The sequence below is a fragment of the Cannabis sativa genome, chromosome 6 (assembly GCF_029168945.1).
Source record: "Cannabis sativa cultivar Pink pepper isolate KNU-18-1 chromosome 6, ASM2916894v1, whole genome shotgun sequence".
Classification (NCBI taxonomy): domain Eukaryota; kingdom Viridiplantae; phylum Streptophyta; class Magnoliopsida; order Rosales; family Cannabaceae; genus Cannabis; species Cannabis sativa.
In genome coordinates, this window is record NC_083606.1 from 66,609,072 (window position 1) to 66,630,207 (window position 21,136).

At 30.2% G+C, this 21,136-nt stretch overlaps 2 protein-coding genes and 1 long non-coding RNA gene across 4 annotated transcripts; 2 read left to right on the plus strand and 1 right to left on the minus strand.

Moving 5' to 3' along the window:
- Positions 1–795: 795 nt before the first annotated feature.
- Positions 796–5,573, plus strand: LOC115725550 (cytoplasmic tRNA 2-thiolation protein 1). The gene is made up of 10 exons (XM_030655110.2): positions 796–1,043; positions 1,247–1,361; positions 2,150–2,292; positions 2,520–2,639; positions 3,489–3,601; positions 3,709–3,801; positions 3,923–3,963; positions 4,270–4,336; positions 4,448–4,559; positions 5,043–5,573. The coding sequence occupies exons 1-10, from the start codon at positions 939–941 to the stop codon at positions 5,205–5,207; spliced, it is 1,074 nt and encodes a 357-aa protein (XP_030510970.2). The 5' UTR covers positions 796–938; the 3' UTR covers positions 5,208–5,573.
- A 1,266-nt stretch (positions 5,574–6,839) lies between these two features.
- LOC115724791 (uncharacterized) lies at positions 6,840–20,759 on the plus strand. The gene is made up of 3 exons (XM_030654141.2): positions 6,840–7,952; positions 16,454–16,889; positions 20,146–20,759. Exons 1-3 carry the CDS (start codon positions 7,267–7,269, stop codon positions 20,545–20,547), a joined length of 1,524 nt encoding a protein of 507 aa, XP_030510001.2. The 5' UTR covers positions 6,840–7,266; the 3' UTR covers positions 20,548–20,759.
- On the minus strand, positions 13,716–16,079 carry LOC115713719 (uncharacterized). 2 transcript variants are annotated; one of them, XR_009688653.1, is made up of 3 exons: positions 15,577–16,079; positions 15,113–15,196; positions 13,716–14,084 (listed from the first exon to the last, which is right to left on the minus strand). It is a non-coding gene; the product is annotated as an uncharacterized LOC115713719 (long non-coding RNA). The 2 variants fall into 2 exon arrangements; XR_009688652.1 differs by having other exon boundaries at positions 13,716–15,196.
- Positions 20,760–21,136: the final 377 nt, after the last annotated feature.

Here is a 21,136-nt window from a genome sequence, read left to right on the forward strand (position 1 = left end):
CTACCAGGAACATATATGATTTTTGCTCTGTCGACATATGGTCATCACCATATACCAAATCACAAAGTTCTCAAATCTGATTGCACCGTTGTATTCATAAACCCAAATAAATGGCGAATACCAAGTCTCGTGCCGATTCAGACAATATTAAAGTATCGAGTTCCATATAGTTTGATGTAATAACTTTTAGGGAATATCACTAGCCAATCGTAAGGCGACATGTCTAGAGGTGCTACACACTACTGGTGCCCAATAACAATGCTCTATGGAATGGGGTGTGGTTGTGAAAAATAATATTCAATAGGATGAATTTAGTAATGGCGGGTAATTATAATTTTGGCTAATTAGGATTTTTTTCCCCCGAACTTTGACATGTACCAAATCATGCCCCCTAAACTTTTAAGGTCGTTAAAAATTTCCCTTAAACTATTGAGATTGTTGAATTTAAGGATTTTTGTCCAATTTTAGTAAAAACAGTTTAACATGAATGAAAGTATAGGGGACATGATTTAGTACATGTTAAAGTTCAAGGGACATGATTTAGTAGATATCAAAATCTGGAGAACATGATTTGGTATATAATAAATCATTAAAATAGTAAAATTGAATGAAATTAGACAAAAGTACTTAAATCTAACAATCTCAATAGTTCAGGAAAACTTTTAACGACCAGAAAAATTCAGGGTCTAATTTAGTACATTACAAAATTCAGGAGAAAAAAAATCCTAATTAGCTTATAAATTTTTTCCAAGTGTAAATATATTACCCATTATTATTTTTAAGAGAAACTAATTAATTTCCAAATTTCAACAAGCATGGGATGGGAGTGTATTTAAAAACGGGTTAAGAATGGCATACCCGGATGGATTCATAGCACAGTAAGCGCCGGAGAAGATAAAGAGCTTCACTGCTCTCACTTCTTTACTCGGCTTTCCTCAATGGATAAACCACTCGATTCCAAGCCCAAGACCACAGGCCCTCGTTTGTGCTGCGTCTGTAACCAGAGAAGACCTGCCCTTAAGAGACCCAAAACCCTAGACCAGGTACACACAACAAAACCCTTTTGGCTTCTCAATTTTCTTAACTTCTTCTATGAGGCTCTTGACTATGTAGTTAACTTTGCAAAAACAGATTTAAGTTACCATGCCGTGATTTATTATATTTTTGATAAAGCAACAAGCTTTGGCATAATTCAATTTGGAATCGCTTGGATTGTGTTTGTTTTCAATTTTGGTGTTTTGTGAAGATTTGCAGGGAGTGTTTCTACGAGGCATTTGAGGAGGAGATTCATCAAGTAATTGTTGAGAATCAGTTGTTTAAGCCTGGTGAACGCATCGCCATTGGTGCTTCTGGTGGAAAAGGTGAGGGCTTTCTTGTTTCCTACTATCTGTTTTTGCAGAGGTTATGTGAATTTCTATTTTTTTCTTTTTAATTAAAACAGATCGTGTAGTACTGCGTATGAGTTAAGTAAATTTATGAAATTTTTGGTTGAATGCAAAATAGAGGCATAGGAGTTTGATTCTTTTAATTTCATGATAGGAGGTTCTTGGTGAATGATCATGGGTTTGTTCTGTTGTAGTAGAAACCGAATACGAAAAATAGAGGAAAAAGTCTGTGGAGGGAGTGAGAATTACTATAGCTATAGGAAGTTGGAAAATTAGTGTTAAACTAATGTGTATGCTTCATTTGGGAGTTGATATAGATTATGTATGTACACATATATTGCTGGAACTACTATTAGATGATGAAATTTTTTTCATCTGTAGGAGCAGAAGCTGCTAAGTATACTTGAAAATCGGGTACAATTTTATGACAAATGAGACCCCTTTGGCAAAGCTTTTGGTTGTAGCTTCTTTGTTAAGGTCTTATAATTTCTTTTAGGTAGGAATTATATCATTTATAAAAAGTCTTAACAACTAAAAAGAAATCTTTTTATTTTTTACTCACTTTCAAAATTGTTTTTTTTTAATTCTATAAGAAAATCTTTCATAAATGTAGTCCTAGGCCATAATTACATGCGAGTTGCTAAGATCACAGAGCCATTTGTCAGCGTAATTAGAATTACTTATTTTCAATTATAAGTTTTTTTTCCCCCTCATTTCACTAATTATGTAATATGTGTTTTGTATTCCTACCACATCTTCTGTAGATTCCACTGTCCTCGCTTATGTCTTGTCCAAGTTGAATAAGCAGCACCAATACGGCCTAGATCTCTTTCTCTTGTCCGTCGATGAGGGCATTACAGGATACAGGGATGATTCACTTGAAACTGTCAAAAGAAATGAAATACAGGTAACTTAAATTTAACGAGTGCAGTTTTAATATAAATATTATTCTATTGTGTTTGTTCTGCTTTTTTTTTTTTTTTTTCCATTATAAGTTTCATTCCTATTGCATGAGTCTTCAAACAATCTCCATATTGTTTCTCTTACCATCTCGCCAAAAAGTTAACTATATTGATCTGTATGTCTTATTACATTATCCTGAAAGATTTCTTTATTCTCCAATTTGTTTTTTAGTATGGACTGCCTCTTAAAGTTGTCTCATACAAAGATTTATATGGATGGACTATGGATGAAATAGTAAAGGTGATCGGTCTGAAAAATAATTGCACATTTTGCGGTGTTTTCCGTCGGCAGGTAAATAGTGATTTATTAATTTCATTTAATTTTTCTCTCAAGTATTTTTGGGTTAGCTTATCGATCTCCCCATTTGTTGTTAGCTAAAGAAATACTGATACTCTGTTTCAGTTCCTCTCTAAATGGAATTGGGGCTTAGGTGTTATTTTTTTATAAGTGGGGTTGGACCATAAACATATGTACATGCTATTGGCTATATATGGAAAACTACTATATGCTACATTGTCACATTTATGGCCAAAAATCTTGCATCTTGTTGTTTGCATATGAATGGGTATTGGAAGCTTTTTCGAAATTCGAACAAACAACCAAAGATGCACTTCTAACAGTGTTTAAGGCCCTATTAGTGTATCTTATCAAAATAGAAAAATTGTTGTCATATATAATTTAGTGGACACAGGTTTACTGTGCATATGTAATTTACTAGGAGAATCATCAAACTTTTTTTATATGTAGTCTGCAAGTATTGAACTGTTTTCCATTGCTTCCAATTGATTAATTTAGTGAGACATCAAGCTACTCATACACTTGATTCACTGGCTTCTTGAATCCCACCATCGCAGAAAGAAAACTCCCATAAATCTATATTATTTCTTTAATTTTTTTGTTACATTTTTTCTCATAAATATTTTGTGAAGATTTGATTGAATTGCCTCCTGTTTAAGTGAACGGGAGTTCAGTTTATATTGCTGAAGCTCTTAATGTGAAGTTTTTGTATATTTTGAACTGTTATTTGAGTATGATTCATGGGCACTTTTTTTGCTTTTTTTGATTCTTTTTACTTTGAATCCTTCTAATGGAGAAGAGTCATCTGAATCTGACCCCCTCTCTCTCACACACATCCTTAAGGCCCTTGATCGTGGTGCTGCACTGTTAAAAGTCGACAAGGTCGCTACTGGACATAATGCAGATGATATTGCTGAAACAGTTCTATTGAACATTTTACGTGGTGATATTGCTAGGTGTGCATCGGTCATTCCTTGTCCTTATTTTATTCAATTCTTCACATGATTATTTATCTTCTATTTGTTTGTTTGGATGTGTAAGAATTACCTTCTTTTCTTTGTAGATTGAGTAGATGCACTGCAATTACCACCGGCGAAGATGGACCGATTCCGCGGTGCAAACCTTTCAAGTACACATATGAGAAGGAGATCGTTATATATCCTTTTTTAAATACTCAATTCATTATGTAAAAAAAATTATTATCTAGTACCTGTACTATTTTCTATTCATCTCTCATTTCAGGTTACGTTATTGCAAATCCTTAACTGCATATAAACGTATGCCTATTTCAAGAGGCTGGACTACTTTTCCACTGAATGTAATTCTTCTAATTTTAACATTTTAGATATATTTAAATACGATTTCTTCTGTTCTTTCCTTGTACATTTTGTTTTGGTGTAACTAAGTTCTTTTACATGAATAATATTTTTGTTACTTAATTGTTACATTCTTAGATCAAACTAGAAATGTGGATGTGTTTCCTGGATTCAAGGAAAAATGCATGCACTTGGTCAAGCACTACATATGAAAAGACATAATTTTACTTGAATGTCACCAAATTTTGATGTATTTATTTTAATATTGTCAAATTAAAGATTATGGATTGTTTGTTTATAAATAACAGGCATTTACTCTCCAAATGCATATCGTGGTTTTGCTCGGGAGTTCATCAAGGATTTGGAGAGAATAAGGTTCTTTACTATTGCAAGTTGAACATTAAGAGTTTGTCTGGAACAATTTAATTAATTTTTGGAGCATTTACTGTGGAATTAGATGAGCATTCTATATATTTGTTGATGCAGGCCCAGAGCAATACTTGATATTATCAAATCAGGAGAGGATTTTAGGATTTCCACTACTACAAAAATGCCAGAGCAGGGGACATGTGAACGCTGCGGTTACATTTCAAGCCAGGTATGTTTATTCCAGTCCTGCATCTGCATCAAACAGTGATTGAATCTGCAAAAGTACCTTAATGAGTTAGATATATAATTTGGTATTGTAGCAATCACGTGTTGATGCTTTTGTGACAAACTCAAATATTTTTGTTCTTCAAATAAGTGCCTGCTTAGTCTCAATGTGATACTGTCACCATCTCTATTAGCACATAAATTTGTGGCAGCTTCTTGATCACTTAGTGTTACAGGAGGTTGGAATCTGTGTGCAATTTCAATATTTAGTTTTACTAAATAGGAAACTATATGCTCATGTCTTGTTGTAATATATGTGGTTTCGTAAATTGTCATTTTTGATCTTCAAAAAAAAAAAAAAAGATACTTTTGAATCCTTCTGTCCATTTGTATAGTTCTTGCTAACATAAAATCGGGAATAGTAATTTGTGGGTGTATTAAATTTAGCTTAACATCTGAGCTTCGAATTTTACAACTTCTTTTGCAGAAATGGTGTAAAGCTTGTGTTTTACTTGATGGTTTGAATCGGGGTCTGCCAAAACTTGGCATTGGGCGGAGTCGTGCAGTAAATAATGATCGTAAGAAGGATGTGAATGAAAAATCTGTTACAAAAAGTATAGAGAGCAAGCAGTGTGGATCTTTGGATTTCTGATGGACGATCATACATGCAGAAGTTTTTCAGACTGGTCCGGCACACCACAATATCCGATTATGATGGTGATTATGATACGATATTATATTTAACCGAAACAAGTAAGTACTTGAATACGATTCATTGGGGTCAGCCTCAGCCACCAGGATAAGGTTGAATGAAAAATTCAGATATGGAGAATTGTAACATATGTATTTTTTGAGTTGATATCGAAATTTTGAAGGGCAGTGAAGATAACTTTTTCCTTCTATGTTAATTTAATGTACTGATTCTTGGAGAAAACTTCCACTTCAGCTGTCAAGATTGACACATGATATGGCAGCAATTTTGAATTGGAGATTTGGTATCACCTGCTTGAGGTATCAATCTTGGCTTCTACTTTTGACTATTTTTCATTTGTTATAGTGATTAGAATACCAGTTCAGTCACTTTTATTTATTTATTTATTTCAAGTGTGGCTAAGAAATTCAGCTGAAAGAGAGGATGAAGTAATTTTAAATTTCTGGTCCTGCAATCTGATTCTTATCATGAACAATATTTCTTGCTGCAACGAAATTCAATAGTTTAGAACTTGAAATCAGTTTGGTACAGATTGTAAATACGAGATATAAATTTGGTTTTTCATTGCAACAAAAATATATGTTCATATAAAAACATTAGAATATAGCTATTACTATTACATAATACGATCAATTTTTAACTTAACGATCCAATGAACTTCGGATTATTGGAAAAAATATTATTTCAATTGACTCATATTCCCATTATCAATTATGGCCATAGATTTTGTTTGAGTAAACTGTTAGGAAAAATAAAAGAGGAACGATATTATCGAATGATTTTTTTTGGATTAAGTTGCGAATTAGGTCACTTTTTTTAAAATGTTTGCGACACTGTCTAGGAGTGTACAATAGGAATTTGCCGGTCGTCTCCATGATAAAACAGCCTAATCGTACGGTAACGAAATTCTACTGCACTTAGAGCACGCTCGAATACACCCAAAGATTTTTATATTGCAGATGAAATTTTAATTTTTATAAAAATTGTATTGTGGGATGTAGTTGGTTGAATCGTACTAGAATATTTCTATATTTTGTTAAAAGATTTATCAAAAATCCAACAGATTCTGTTGTATATATAATCGTTGGCTTTAGCTACTTTTCTCTGATCTTAAGTATTGCTCTAAAATAGGAAATAGTTACTGATTTGATTTCATATATAACCCAATAAAGATATCAAAGAATCTTGAGATTTAAAAAGCTGATGAACTTTGGAACACGAGTTTCTTTGAGTTGAAAATAAGATTTGATAAAAATGCCAGCATAACTTGATTGTGGCAAGTTATTTAGTCTTTTTAAATTATAGTGTTATATTACAATCACGTGCGCTCTTAATAAATGAATTTTGTGTTTTTTTATGTTCCTTCTAATGATGCGAATAAAAATTGATTTGAAACGTGAGAAGCAAATCATTGTTATTTGGTATTCAAATTACGCCGATCTAAAGCCTCATATTTATTGAAACAAAATGTTACCATTTATTAATTTGCATGATTAGTAAAAAAATATTTAACTGGTAATCGAATTCCAAAGTGTATTGATCAAAACTCTTATCTCAATCCACTCTAGAAAGTAATTTTTTTTTGGAGGGCAGTTAAGAAAAATAACTTGAGAAAGTGTGTAAACGTGTTTGACATTATATACATGATCTACGTTACTTACAAGGCAGAAAGCATTAATTACATGAAACTCTTGCCAAGAAGCTCTGATTACAAACAATTAATCATTTTATAAATATTGCTTTAGCCATAATTTAAGATCACTTGGTTTTCACCATCTTCATAAAATAAACTCACTCACTTCCTTTCCGCCACAAAATCTGGTAGCTTCTCAATTTAATGGCACAAAACATGAACTAGATACTTTACTCTTGAAATCTTTAAGCCAAAAAATCATAACATTTGTAACTAGTTACTCAATATCTCTTTCTCTCAATCAATCAAACACTTGAACGACGTCGTTTCTCATCAAATTCTTCTTTCTCCACCTTTCTTCTCGCCATGAGCAAAACACCACAACAACTCAAATATCACCATCGTAATAATAACCACCTTTTTTACTCTCCTAAATTCTCCATTTACCTTTTAGCTGCCACTTGTGTAGTCCTCTTCATTCTCTTCCACATCAACTCTCTCCAACTCCCTCCGAAGCCCGCCACATGGTCTTTCACCCAACAGTGGCAGAGAATCATATTCAACAATTCCACCGAGACAGCAGCAGTCACAGTCGAACAAAAATGTTCTACTGATGCTGCTGCCTCGGTTGGAACAGTTAAAAACTGTTCCTGCTCGGCGGAGGAAGTTTCAGCTAAACTCCGCCGAGCAGTAACATTCCTTCCTCTGAAGGATCTTCGGTACTCTAACACCGCTCAACAGGGCCACACGTGGTTTATGAGCTCTATGTACGATGATCACGAGGAAGGGGAGGTACAATACCAAGAATTCCCTTCCGAGTCATCGGAAGGTAGACTTCTTTGCATTAAAGGCCGCGACCGCCACGACGGTTCGTGGAATTCCTACGCTTTGGCGTGGCCGGACACGTTGCCGCATAACGCCACACTCATGAAGGGCCTAACGTTTGTGTCTAACAATCACTATAACTATGACAACATCTGGCATGGCTTGTGCGCCATGGTTCCGTTTGTAGGGTGGCACATCAAAAACAAGTGTACTTCCACGCCGGACAGGTAAGACTAATTTGAGTTATCGATCTATTTTTCTTTTACCATTGTTTGGTTGAATGGAAAGAAAAATAAGGAGGCTTAGAAAAAATCATGGGTAAGGATGATGGAAAAAAATAGGGGAATTTCAAAAATACTTTTTTTTTTTTTTTTTTAATGTTTTATTTAGGATAAATACCATTTTAAACTCTATGTTTTGCAAAAATTACCAATGAGACCATCTGTTTTGTTAAATGATAAAATGAACCTTGTATTTTCTAAAACTAAAATGGTAAAAATAGGATCCTGAATTTAATTTTAAACACTTTTTTTTTTATAAGACAAACTTGAATACAATTTTTAACATGAACAGATATAGAAAATGTAAATAATTTTATTATAACAGTTTTACATCGGATTATTATTAAATTTTATTTTGACAAAAAATCAGTTCAGGATCATATTTGTAATATTTTAAAAAATACATAGTCCATTTTGTCATTTAACAAAATAAAGAGCCCAATTAGTAATTTTTATAAAATACAGGGTTCAAAATAGTATTTACTCTTTTATTTATAATTTTATGTCCCAAAATTTTTTATTTACAAAAATACGCTTATAAAGTTTTAAAATTACAAAAATACACTTTGTTCAGCAAAAAAATAAGAAAACAACTAACAAAAAAAAATAAAAATAAAAAATTAACTTCACGACAACAATATTAAATCAAATATAAATAAACTATAAAATAACAAAAAAAAAAAAACAGAAAAATAACATGACAACAAATAATAAAACTACAAATAAATTATAGAACAATAAAAAAAATATTTTATTGTTTTTACTCAAAAAGTATTTTTGTAAATAAAAAAATTCAAAGCGTAAAAATAAAATTTTTTCAGTGTAAAATATTTGTAGTTTTTTTTTCTTTTTTTTTTTTTTGTTTTTTATAATTTTTAGTACTATGTAATTTTTTTTAAAAAATAAGCATGAAATAAAATTATAATTTAATATTTTTTTAATGTTTTGAATTAGAAACAAGACTTAATAAATAATTTCAAATTTAACATGTTACAAAAAATTTCTCTCATTTTCTCTTTCATTTAAGGGGGAAGAATAGTAGTAGGACTCATTATTATTTTACTCTTCAAAAATTTCTCTTCCATTTGTACTTTTTCTTCTCCACAAACAAACCATTTTTTACTCTCCTTCATTCTTCTGTTAAAATTATTATTTCCTTGCATCTTTCTTCTACACTAAACATAGAGTTAGAGGAGTATAGGTAGTACTGTAAAACACGATTCTTTTTGTAGTTTGGAGTAGACTTTTGACTGCACATTTTTTAGATAACGATGGGAATTTTGATTTTTGTTTGGGTTTTTAGTAAAGTTTATTAAAATGTATTTTTTTTTTCAAAATATATTTTATGGGAAAATAAAAAAAAACGTAAAAAATAATTTAAGGTAATAGTTATCTTAAAATAACCAGATGCATAATCAATTACGCTTATAGTGTTTTTTCCAGTATATATAAATACTAGCAAAAAATTACGTGCGAGGCACGTATACTAAATTTATGTTAGTTTTTTTCTATGTTATTTGAAAGTGATACAATTAAAAATTAAAGAAAAGATATTATTAATTATTACGTGAGATTATTATTATATGTGTATCTAAATATTATATTTTATAATGTTGTCAATTAAAAGTGAATACCGAATGTAATATATTAGTGTTTAAGAAAACTTGATGATTTAAATATGTTCTTAAGTTAATCAAAAAATAAATTAAAAATTGATGTTCCAATACTTAAAGAAACATTACTTAAATGGGTGTAAGATAAAAAGAAAATTAAAAATCAATCTCTAAATTATTGATAATTGAAGATAGCATTTGTCTAAAAATTGTAGATAAGAAAACTAATGATAGTCATTGGTGGATTTCAATCTTCATTTACTTCGTTGATAAATTGAATATGGTAGTGTCGACAAAAAGTGAAAACCATGTTTAACAAATTAAAAGTGATAGTATTCTATAACAAAATACTATTAAATTATTTCAAAATACTATATTTTATTAAAATAAAACTTTATACGATTAAAATATCATATTTATCTTTACTCAAAAAGAAAAAAAAATTGACAAAAAAAAAAAAAAAAAGAAAAGTTTCCATTATTATCTCTACTGCCTTTCTAGATGTGAATAATGGTCTCTTCTTTCTTCTATATTCTTCTTTATTTTTTGTATATTGTGTTTGCAACATATATGTAAATTATTACGTAACTTTAAAAAATTTTGCTCTTGAAAACTAATGCATATGCCGAGCACTTAGAATCATTTATTAGCTATAAACTTTGTTGGGTTTTTTTCGCCATTGATGCTTGGTTTTGTGAACTTTGATAAAAGTCACGCTTCTTTTTTTATTATTATTATTACTTATATATTTTGTTATTAAGTTGTTAAGAAAAAAAAAAAAGAGAAGTGCGGATTGGAATATTATGTGTGATTTCATGGGAATGTCCAAATTGTAATAGGAAAAGGAATACAATAAATAATTAAAGAAAACCTAATCGTAGATGTACAACAGTAAAAACTCAATCGTATTTTTTTGGATTTAATGAGATTTATTTTATTCATTTTATTATATATAAATGAAAAGTGACCCATGAATAAAAAGAAAATTAAAAATTAAAAAGAAACACAATGTGTGTAAGATAAAAAGAAAATTAAAAATTAATCTCTAAATTGTTGATAATTGAAGATAACATTTGCTTCGACAGAGACAATAGTATAATTTTTTATTTTGCACTTTTCATTCTAATCGAGTCTGCATATAACTGGATTGTCCATTTTTTTGTGTATAAATCGAATATGGTAGTGTCGACAAAGCGGCGGTGTTCCTACAAATAGTTATTTATTTTCATTTAAGATGATTAGACATGGTGTGCATAATTAATTTAATTAAAAAAATTTACTTATGGAAGAGAAGTAAAGTAATTTTATTTCTTTAAAACTACACCTCTGCAGTATCCATTAATTGGACACAGTACACGAAAATATTTTTTCCTGTGAAAAAAAAATAATTAGAAAAATAATTTTCTTTTTTCTTAAGATAAAGCGAAATTAGGGTAAGTAATTTTTTTTGTTTTGATATCATCAAAAAATTTTTTTTAAAAAATATCAGTGTATATTTTTGTAAAGGATAATTTTATGATTTTTTTGACTCATATGGACCCAACGCGCATGGATAATTCAGTTTTTTTTTTTTTTTGGTTATTTCATATTAGAGAGAGTAAAAAAAAGCTATATATTATTTCAAAAAAAAAAAGCTATATATTATATTTATTAACCATCCTTTCCAAGATAGAAAAGAAAAAGGAATGTATATGAATATACTGCATAGTAAAACACATTAAGCTAATTAAACGTATTCTTCATAAGATCAAATTTTTAACATAATCCAAATATAGAATATAACAACATGTTTTTTGATGTGAAGATTAAACATAACAAATGGCATAGTTTAGTCTCCGTATAACACAACAACGATGTGAGCTCATTAATTTTGATAGAAACAATGCAGATTTGAAAAGATTCAATAAGGAGACAAAAATCCCAAAATGTTAGAAAATAAAAAATTAATCTTAAAAATTAGGGGATGATTTACGAATAAAAAGAAGACTCAATTGGATCAGAACCTGAAATTGGGGGACGATTTTTTTGAATTTCTCACAGCGAATTTGCGTTAGATCCTCCATTTTTCGCAGATTCACTCATCCATCTAGACGGCAATAAGAATTTGCTTGCTCTGTTCATTGAATAGTGGGAGTGGACTGCGATTGAAAAAAAATATATAAATGAAGATAAATACCTAGAGGAAACCTAAACGATTTGGTAAAAAAAAATTCCATATATAGTTCGTTCTTTTCCTGATCTCTCTCAACAAACTTATTGTATATACGGTTTAAGGTTCAATTTATTTTATATATATATTTTTAATTTATAGAGTTATATAGTTGTAATTATATATAGAGTTGAAATATGCTAAATATCAGTTCAAATATTAATAGGATTTATTTTATTATTATTTTATTATATATAAATAATATTTTATTATTTTATTAAATAAAAATAAAAAGTCACCCATGAATTTCTCATAAACCAAGAATTTCAGTTATATAGACACACTTTATATAAAAATAGATATTAATTTTTCGCATAAAATATTTCATTTGATAAAAACAATAGTTTTGTACAAGTTTTGTAAGAATCCATATATAACATGTAATTTTCACATAAGTATTTTCAATATATATTTTTGGATGCTATGTAAGTCTATCTGTTTGAGTAATTGAGAGAATTTTTTATTTTAATTTTTTTTATTTACGTTGTAGTTATTTAAGATATCTTATATATTTGAGAAATTCAAAATAATTTAAGGGTTGTTTGGTTGTATCTTTAATTTTTAGTTTTTATAATTGTGTTTTTAAAAGTGATAATAGAAAATATTTTTTTTGTCATTTTAAAAATTTAATGGTGTTTGGCTCATATTTTTTAAAACTATTTTTAGATTTTTTTTATTAAAAAAAAATCAATATTTAGCATCATACCACGACATGAACTTATCCCACCTCAGCCTTGGAACCCATTAGGACTCTGGACTCTAGATCCAGACCCAGAGCCTACCCAAACTCAACATATACCTTGAACTCGGACCTGGACTCGAACCCCATATCCCAAACCCCGTACCCAGACTCGAACTCGAAGCCAAACCTCGGACCCTAGACCCAAGACCCTTGACCCCAAACCTAGACCCTTGACCCCGGACCTGGACCCGTACGGGCCCCAGGTTCGAGTTTGGGGCCCGAGTCCAGGGTCTGGGTTAGGGGTCCAGGGTTCGAGTCAAGGGTCCGAGGTTCAGGTCCAGGTCGGGGTCGAGGTCGGGATTTGGGGTCGGGGTCTGGGTCGGGGTCTAGGTTGGGGTCTGAGTCTGAGTCCGGGGTTGGGGTTTGGGTTTTGGTTCGGATCGAGGTCTAGGGTTCGGGGTTCAGATCAAGGGTTTAAGTTCGGGGCCCAGAGTTCAGAGTTCGGGTCAGGATCCGGTCGGAGTCAGGTTCTAGGGTCTGGGGCTCGAGTCCAGGTCTAGGTATGTGAGAAAAATATAAAAAGAACATGTTAGACAAAAATAATTTTTTTTTTTGAAAATAGAAAACAACATTTCAATATTTTCTGTTTTTTAATTTTTTAAAACTCGGGTTTCAAAAAACTGTTTTTAAAATAATTTGCGTAAACGCCCCCTTTTAGTTTTGAAAAGTTATTTTTTGTTTTTAAAAAATGAAAACCGTTTTTAAATTATCACTACTACAAAAAGGACTATTCCCAACGGTTTATAACTGTCTTTTATACTATTTCCCAACGGTTCCTAAAACCGTTGGCTATGTGGGTGTCATAAAAATACGGAACTTTAAAAGACAGTTTATAACTGTTGGAAAAAGTTACTTTAAATGACAGTTTACAACTGTTGCAAAAAATCACTTTAAATGACTGTTTATAAATGTTGGAAAAAGTCTATAACTGTTTATAACTGTTGGAAAAAGTCACTTTAAATGACTGTTTATAACTGATGGCAAAAATATTATGTAAATTAAAAAAAAAAATCTATTACTATTTAATTTTCTTAATGAAAGGTTTAAACAAATTTTGCACGAAAATTTATAATTTTTTCTTAGATTAGTTGTTACACAAAAATATTTTAGTAAAATTACAATTACAAATTTATTCTAATCTATAATTTTTACAAGTAATAATCTATTTTATTTCCCAACAAGATGAATTACAACTCAGGAGCAAAGAGCTTAATTATAGATAATTTTCTCAGACTAATTACAATCTCTATGACTTGTTTTCTCATTCTTAAAGTGAGAAAATCTATTACAAATGCTTCTTTCAATTTTTTGTACAAGAGTATAAATAGTATACACATTACTATTTCACAAAGTACTATTTCTAGCTTTCTAAATATTATATACAAGGCTATTCACAATTGAAAGATAAACCTCTTTCTGAAACTTTGAATGCTTGCTCCTCTTGATCTTCTTAATGCACATTGAAACTTGCCCAAGAAAAAACCAGCAAAGCCACAGAAGAGCTATAGTGACAGCTGAAAAAAAAAGATATAGATGGGTCTCCAAATGATCTCCACAAAAAAGACAATTAGCTTCAGCAATGTGACCAATTTCTGATTTGTTCTAATCTTACATAGGCTAAAAACACTTCAAAAGATAAACACAAAAATAAACTCATAACTTCAGATCTAACCAGAGAGTTCTGCATCATTTAAAAATAATATACCAACAAAAATAAGGGAAAGAAAATATCATATTGACAAGACTATATATATGTAATTACAAATTAATTAATGAATTTTGATATGTTACTCTCTATATATATGGAATTTTCTGTGTTTCATCAAAACTAGATCATAATTAGGACCAATTAAATAAAACAAAGAAAAGAATGATAATGAAAGGAACACTATACATGTATAGATATGTCCCTTTTAAGCTTCATGATCCTGATGATTGCTACAATCAGATGCCAAGGACACTTTTTCGAAGTAATGAATTCATACTGTGACAACTAGTATTTAAAAATAAAAAAGACTCAAAATAACCGACTGCACCATACATTTTCCAAAAAAAAGGATAGAGTTTTCAATTAATATCAAATTATTCAAAGTAATTAACTGCTTATTGTAACAACTACACAAATGACATAACTATTAGCTAACTCTCTATATCAAAATCTATTTGGTCTGTATCCTATGCCAATTATATTTACTACATACAAGAATTATCCAAAGAAATTTATAGAAGCAACGTTGGAATGTGTCATTCTCAAGTTTGACAGCAAACACAACTAATCTTAAACACCTGAATAATCTGAGTTGTCCAATTTAATTAAAGTGACATGCTTAAACTTATGTAATACCAATTCAACATAGAGAATAACAATAGTGTATACGAACGAAATTTCAAAGAGAAGAGAACAGAACAATATAAGTTAATCAATCAATCTAGGTGCTATTAAAATTAAACTTATATTTCTAGTATAAAATTTCTAACCAATTAATATTGATTATAAAAAAGTATAATGAAAAAATACATAAAAAGAAACATGTTAGCAAACCTTGAGGAGTCCAAGTGCAGTAACAGTTTGACCATGACAGGGTGGTGGTGTGGCAGAGTGAGGGGAGAGATTCAACAAACTATACTAAATAAAAAAAAAGCTCATTAGGGGAAAATCTTCAAAAATTAATGTGAATCACTTAAATTCAGCAAATACAATATGAATAACAAGCTCCAAAACTCTTAAACCCACAAATGGAGTTCTAGTTATTTTAAAATAAATAAACAAATCTGAACCCTAATCAAATAGACAAATCAAAATCAATGAGCAATATAAAATGTATACATCCCACTCATATATATATATATATATATATTATATATCAATGCACAGACATTTTTAAAAAATTCATAATCGCAATATAAAGCTCACAGAAAATGAATAAACTACAAAAACTCATTAACAAGATTGAAACTTGAAGTGGATAAATAACAATAATTAAAGAAAATAAGAAAGTAAAATACCTCAATAGGGGTGAAAGGATGGGACGACCTCCAAATCGCCGGCAATGGAGGTTGGGTTTGGGTTTAGGATGACAGGAGAGGGTTTGATTTTGGGACGACGATCGCTGAGAGGGTTGGGTTTAGGAGGAATACAGATGGGCTTCGAATAGGGTTTGGGGCTGAATGAGAGTGTGAGCGAGAGAGATGAATGGGAGAGGGATATTTTAATTTTTTAACATATACATTATATATATAAAGAATCTTTCCCAACAGTGTTTATAAGTGTGGTATTTTCCACGGTTATAAACCGTTGGTTATATATACTATTTCCAACAGTTATAAATTGTTGGAATTTATTGTTTTTTTTTTAAAAAAAAAATTCTATTTAGTATTGCCCACGGTTCTTCACCGTTGGCAATAGCTATCCCAACGGTTTTTTTCCATCGGTGCTAAACTGATGGAAAAAACCTCCTCTTACCTTTTCCAACGGTTCTCATAATTTACCCTCTTATTAACCGTTGGGAATAGTCCTTTTTGTAGTAGTGTATGAAGCCAAAATTGCCGAAAATAAAGTTCAAACAGTTTGTTGTTCATGCGACTCTTTTATTTTATAAGTGTGTGAATAGACTATTTGAATCCATATTTTTGACGTGTTAAATATTTTTAAATTTCACAAAATTTTAAAGAATGTCTTAAATGACTTCAACATAGACAACTATGAAAAAAAAAGGACTAAATTTTCCCATATGATATGTCGAAATAGATAGAAGCATACTGGTACAATTTTTGAAGGGGATGTATTTTAGAATTTCTTATATTTTTGGTATATAACTTTTTCTATCTAGCACTTCTCCTCACATTTGGGTATGATGTACATAATAAATAATAATACCTGCAGGTGGGTGCTGTACCATTGGGGTGAGCTGAGATTGTCAATGGCTCATTGGTTGAGCACTTTGATGGAGGCTACGTTTGATGGGCAGCCAATGATTGAAGGGTTTGATGATGGTGTTGAAGATGAAACGGCACCGTTTTGCTTTGAGCAAGCTGTGGTGATGAGACATAATGAGGGTGGGATGCATAGGATGAAGAGAATGGAGGTTTATGATCTGATGAGGTGTAAGGCTAGGATCTATTGTAATGTATCCACCGTTAGAGCTGCCGCCGGTGAAGGGAAGGTGCCGGAGATTGGTTTGACGTTGTTGATGAGAGTGGGTGCGCGGTCGTTCAAGAATGAGTCGGCGGTGATTGGAATATTTGGAAGGGAGTGTGCTAAGGTGGAGGGTTGCCGGATGATGGTGGCTCATTCCAATAACCTCACTTTTTGTGAACAGGTTAGAATTAAAATTATTATTGCATTTTTGTTTTATGGTGATATTTTTTTTTAGAAGGTTTTGGAAATAGTGAAAGAAAAAAAGTTGTCCAAATATTTTGGGAGTAGTTTTTGTAAATTATTAAAAACTTAAATAATTTACGATATTGAAATTAGAGTTTTCAAAAAGTTTTTCTTTTTGTTCATGCATATAAATTAACAACATACCTTTTGAACTATGATTTCAGCATGGTAAATTATCTTGATTTTTTTGGAAAAAAATCTTCTGTCCCCAATTACCTGTCTCATTCATGTCCCTTCAATAAATAACTGTCATGTGTCTATCTCTTTTCCTACTTAACCGATTCAATTTTCAAAATTAACTCTGTTAGTTCCATTTATTCTTCTCTCTCCTCATAACTAATTAATAGATATTTAATATTTGTCTTTCTATTTATTTACTTTAACTGATTCAATTTTTTAAATTAGCTCTGTTAGTTCATTTATTTATTTATTTTGAAATGATCCATTAGTTTATTCTCTCGTCCCTCCTCTCTCCTTATAACCATTTTTTAAGGTCCTCATAAGTAATTCTTTTTTTCAATAAAGAGTACATTAAAAAAAATAAAAAATCCTATGAAAAAAAAATATGATATTCATCAAAGAAAAAAACTTCCATACATTAATATAAATAAAATTTTAATAAAGTATGTATATTATTTCGTATATATTGTAATCCTTTTTCTTTAAAATTAAAAAAGGGGATAATATATTAATATACAGTTTAAATAATATTTAAATAAAATTTTAATAAAACATACATTTAAAATATATCTTATAAATCATAGTTCAATTTTTTTTTTTGTACAAATAAAATAAAATAGTACGATATCAAAACCTTACAATATTCATAAAAAAATATTTTCGTTCCAGTAAAAGAAAAAAAAAAATCCATGCAATCTCTAAATACTCACTGTTAGTCTTATTGAAAAAAAAATGTACATTTATTTTTTAAAAAGAATAAAATCATTTTTAATTTGATAATAATATCATCAAAATAATAAATAAAAAGTTCCCACAAATATATGTTTATAACAATTAAGGCTTGAAAAATTATATAAATTTACCTTAATTATATATATATTTTTAAAATTGTACTTTATTGTAATATTTATTTATAGTTAATATAAATATAATATTTTTTTTTCAATAAATAAGTCTTTACAAAATAAAAATTTAGGTTTGATTATATATATATATTGCATATATATAAATTATAATTTTTTTAATTGCAAAAAAATTATTAAGTCTTAGAGAAATTTTTTTCGAAAATAAATTAAATGGATTGTACACAATAATACAATTAGTTTTTATACTCAAATAATAATATTTAGTTTTCTATTAATATAGTAGCCATTTATTTAATTTTTAGGCTATGAAATATTTTAAATAAATTTTATTAAAATTGCATTGCATATACCATAGAAACTTTTTTTATATGAATATATCATGCTTTTTCGATGAATATATATTAAATGTTATAGAATATATATATTTTTTTTTTGAATATACTCATTAATTAATTAGGAAATAATTAGTTATGAGGAAAGAGAAGAAGAGATGGAAACTAACAGAGTTAATCTTGAAAATTGAATGGGTTAAGTAGAAAAAGAGAAAGACACATGGCAGCTATTTATTGAAGAGACAGGAATGTGATTAGTAATTGGGGACGGAAGATTTTTTTCCGATTTTTTTAAGTATAATTTTATAGGAGAGGTCTACTGTTACTACCAGGAACACTGTTATATATATACATATATTTATAAAAACAACTAACTAAAGTAATAGATTATGCTGTATTAATAATAATAATAATAATAATAATAAAAAAGTAACTACCCTATCACAAAACTCTCCAATATTTTATAAATATAGAACTACACATATGATCAATGTCCATAAACATATATAGTTTTTTTAAAACAAACAAATAAATATAAATTCAGCTACAATATATATTAATGTAGCAAAATATATAAATCATCTTCAATTTTATTTACATCATAAGTTATCAATCCTACACAATTCTAATTTATACAGTATACTTTGTTAGACCTTATTAAGTCGGGTTGGGGTAGGGGTTGGGATCCAAGAGTCGGGACATATATGGGTTCGAGGTTGGGGCCGGGGTTGGGATTCAAGAGTTGGGAGCTAAGTCTGGGTTGGGGCCAAGGTCAAAGAGCTAGGGCTCGAGTCTGTGCGGTCGAGGCCGGAGTTCGAGACTAATGTCAGAGCTAGGGTAAAGCCAGGGAAGTCCAGGATCGGGGCTTTAGGCTGTGGTTTGTGTTCGGGGTCGAGGCGCAATATCGGGGCCGTGGTCGGAGGTCTGAAGTTGGAATCGTGGTTGAGGTGACCGGGGTCTAGCGCGCTAGGGTTGGGGTCGAGGCCCATGGTCTTGGGTTGGGATCAGGGTCTAGTGTCGAGATCCAGTGCTTGGGCTGGGGTTCGATGTGAGGTCCGGGGCTGGGGCCGTCATGCCCTGTGGTTCGAGGTTAGGGTTTGGGGCTCGAGGTTAGGGTCGGAGTTAGGAGTTGAAGGTTAAGGCCAGTACTGTCAGACCTAGGAGAGGATTAGTATTACATATGATATAATTGAAAATATTTATTTTATTTATTGATTTTTAAAAAAAAAAAATTAATACAGTATAATATAATATTATTGTGCACCATTCATGCTTTAATCCAATATATAATATAATACAATTCAACACAATATTATATAACATAATATAACACAAGTGGGTGAACCGAACACCCTATTTGTACATTATATTTATATTACATCCTTACGGTGTGATGAAGATACGTAACATGTGAAGGCATGTCAATTCAATGCAAGTAACTGGCCTAATAAATTTAATGTGATGATTTTTCTTTTTCTCTCAACTTTTAATGGGTATTATTTATGAATGATATTTTTAATAATATTAAATAATTTAATATTAAAAAAATAACTAATCTAAATTAACCGATTTACGTATATTGTATTAGATTAGAATTATTATGTGAATTGGATTGAATCCAAAATATAAAATCTACACTTATCAAATGTACTTAAGCAAAATATACAAATTGAATTAAATGATCACCCCTATATATATATAAATATGAAACTTAATTTATTTCAATAATAAATTAACAACTTAGATTGGACCTTAATTTGATATGATCTATGCTATTGATTAGTATTAACATTTGTGACACAAATTATTAAAACAGGTGAAGTTAATGAGCTCAACAGACATATTGGTATCCCCACATGGAGCTCAACTCACCAACCTGTTGTTTTTAGACCGAAACAGTAGTGTTATGGAGTTCTTTCCCAAAGGCTGGCTTAAGCTAGCAGGTGTAGGCCAATTCGTGTTCCAATGGTTGGCTAGTTGGTCTGGCATGCGCCATGAGGGAATGTGGCGAGACCCCGACGGAGAGGCTTGTCCCTACCCAGAGGACGATCGTCGTTGCATGTCCATCTTCAAGGGCGGCCGGGTCGGACACAACGAGACCTATTTCTCTGAGTGGGCAATAAAGGTACTCACTCAGGTGAAATTGAGGAAGATTGAAGATAACAAGGCATCAAAAGTCATGTCTAAGGATTCTAGTGGCTGTTCTTGTACCTCATGACCTTTTCTATGATCATTTTGTAGGTTAAAATATTTTGTTAAGATTAATGATATGTAGACATATACAAATTACATTGAAATAATATACGTACTGAGCCCCATTAATTTACATAAATGTGATTAGTTGAAAATTAGTCATGTTACAATATATAATGTTTGAGTGTAATGTGTGATGCATGTATCTTCACTCTTAACATTTTTGTTATATATATATATATATATACTAGTAAAAAGCTACGTGCGAGGCACGTATACTAAATTTTATGCTAGTTTTTTTTTTCTATGTTATTTGAAATTGATACAATTAAAAATTAAAGAAAAAAATATTATTAGTTATTAGGTGAGATTATTATTATGTGTATCTAAATATTATAGTTTATAATATTTTCAATTAAAAGTGAATACCGAATGCAATATATTAGTATTTAAGAAAGCTTAATGATTTAAATATGCTCTTAAGTTAATCCAAAAATAAATTAAAAATTAATGTTCCAATACTTAAAGAAACATTACTTAAATGGGTGTAAGATAAAAAGAAAATTAAAAATCAATCTCTAAATTGTTGATAATTGAAAATAGCATTTATCTAA

Coding starts and splice junctions, on each gene's coding strand:
- LOC115725550 (XM_030655110.2), top strand. CDS start 939: ATGGATAAACCACTCGATTCCAAGCCCAAGACCACAGGCCCTCGTTTG. Junction 1,362..2,149: donor TGGTGCTTCTGGTGGAAAAG/GTGAGGGCTTTC, acceptor CATCTTCTGTAG/ATTCCACTGTCCTCGCTTAT. Junction 2,640..3,488: donor GCGGTGTTTTCCGTCGGCAG/GTAAATAGTGAT, acceptor CACATCCTTAAG/GCCCTTGATCGTGGTGCTGC.
- LOC115724791 (XM_030654141.2), top strand. CDS start 7,267: ATGAGCAAAACACCACAACAACTCAAATATCACCATCGTAATAATAAC. Junction 7,953..16,453: donor TGTACTTCCACGCCGGACAG/GTAAGACTAATT, acceptor TAATACCTGCAG/GTGGGTGCTGTACCATTGGG. Junction 16,890..20,145: donor ACCTCACTTTTTGTGAACAG/GTTAGAATTAAA, acceptor TTATTAAAACAG/GTGAAGTTAATGAGCTCAAC.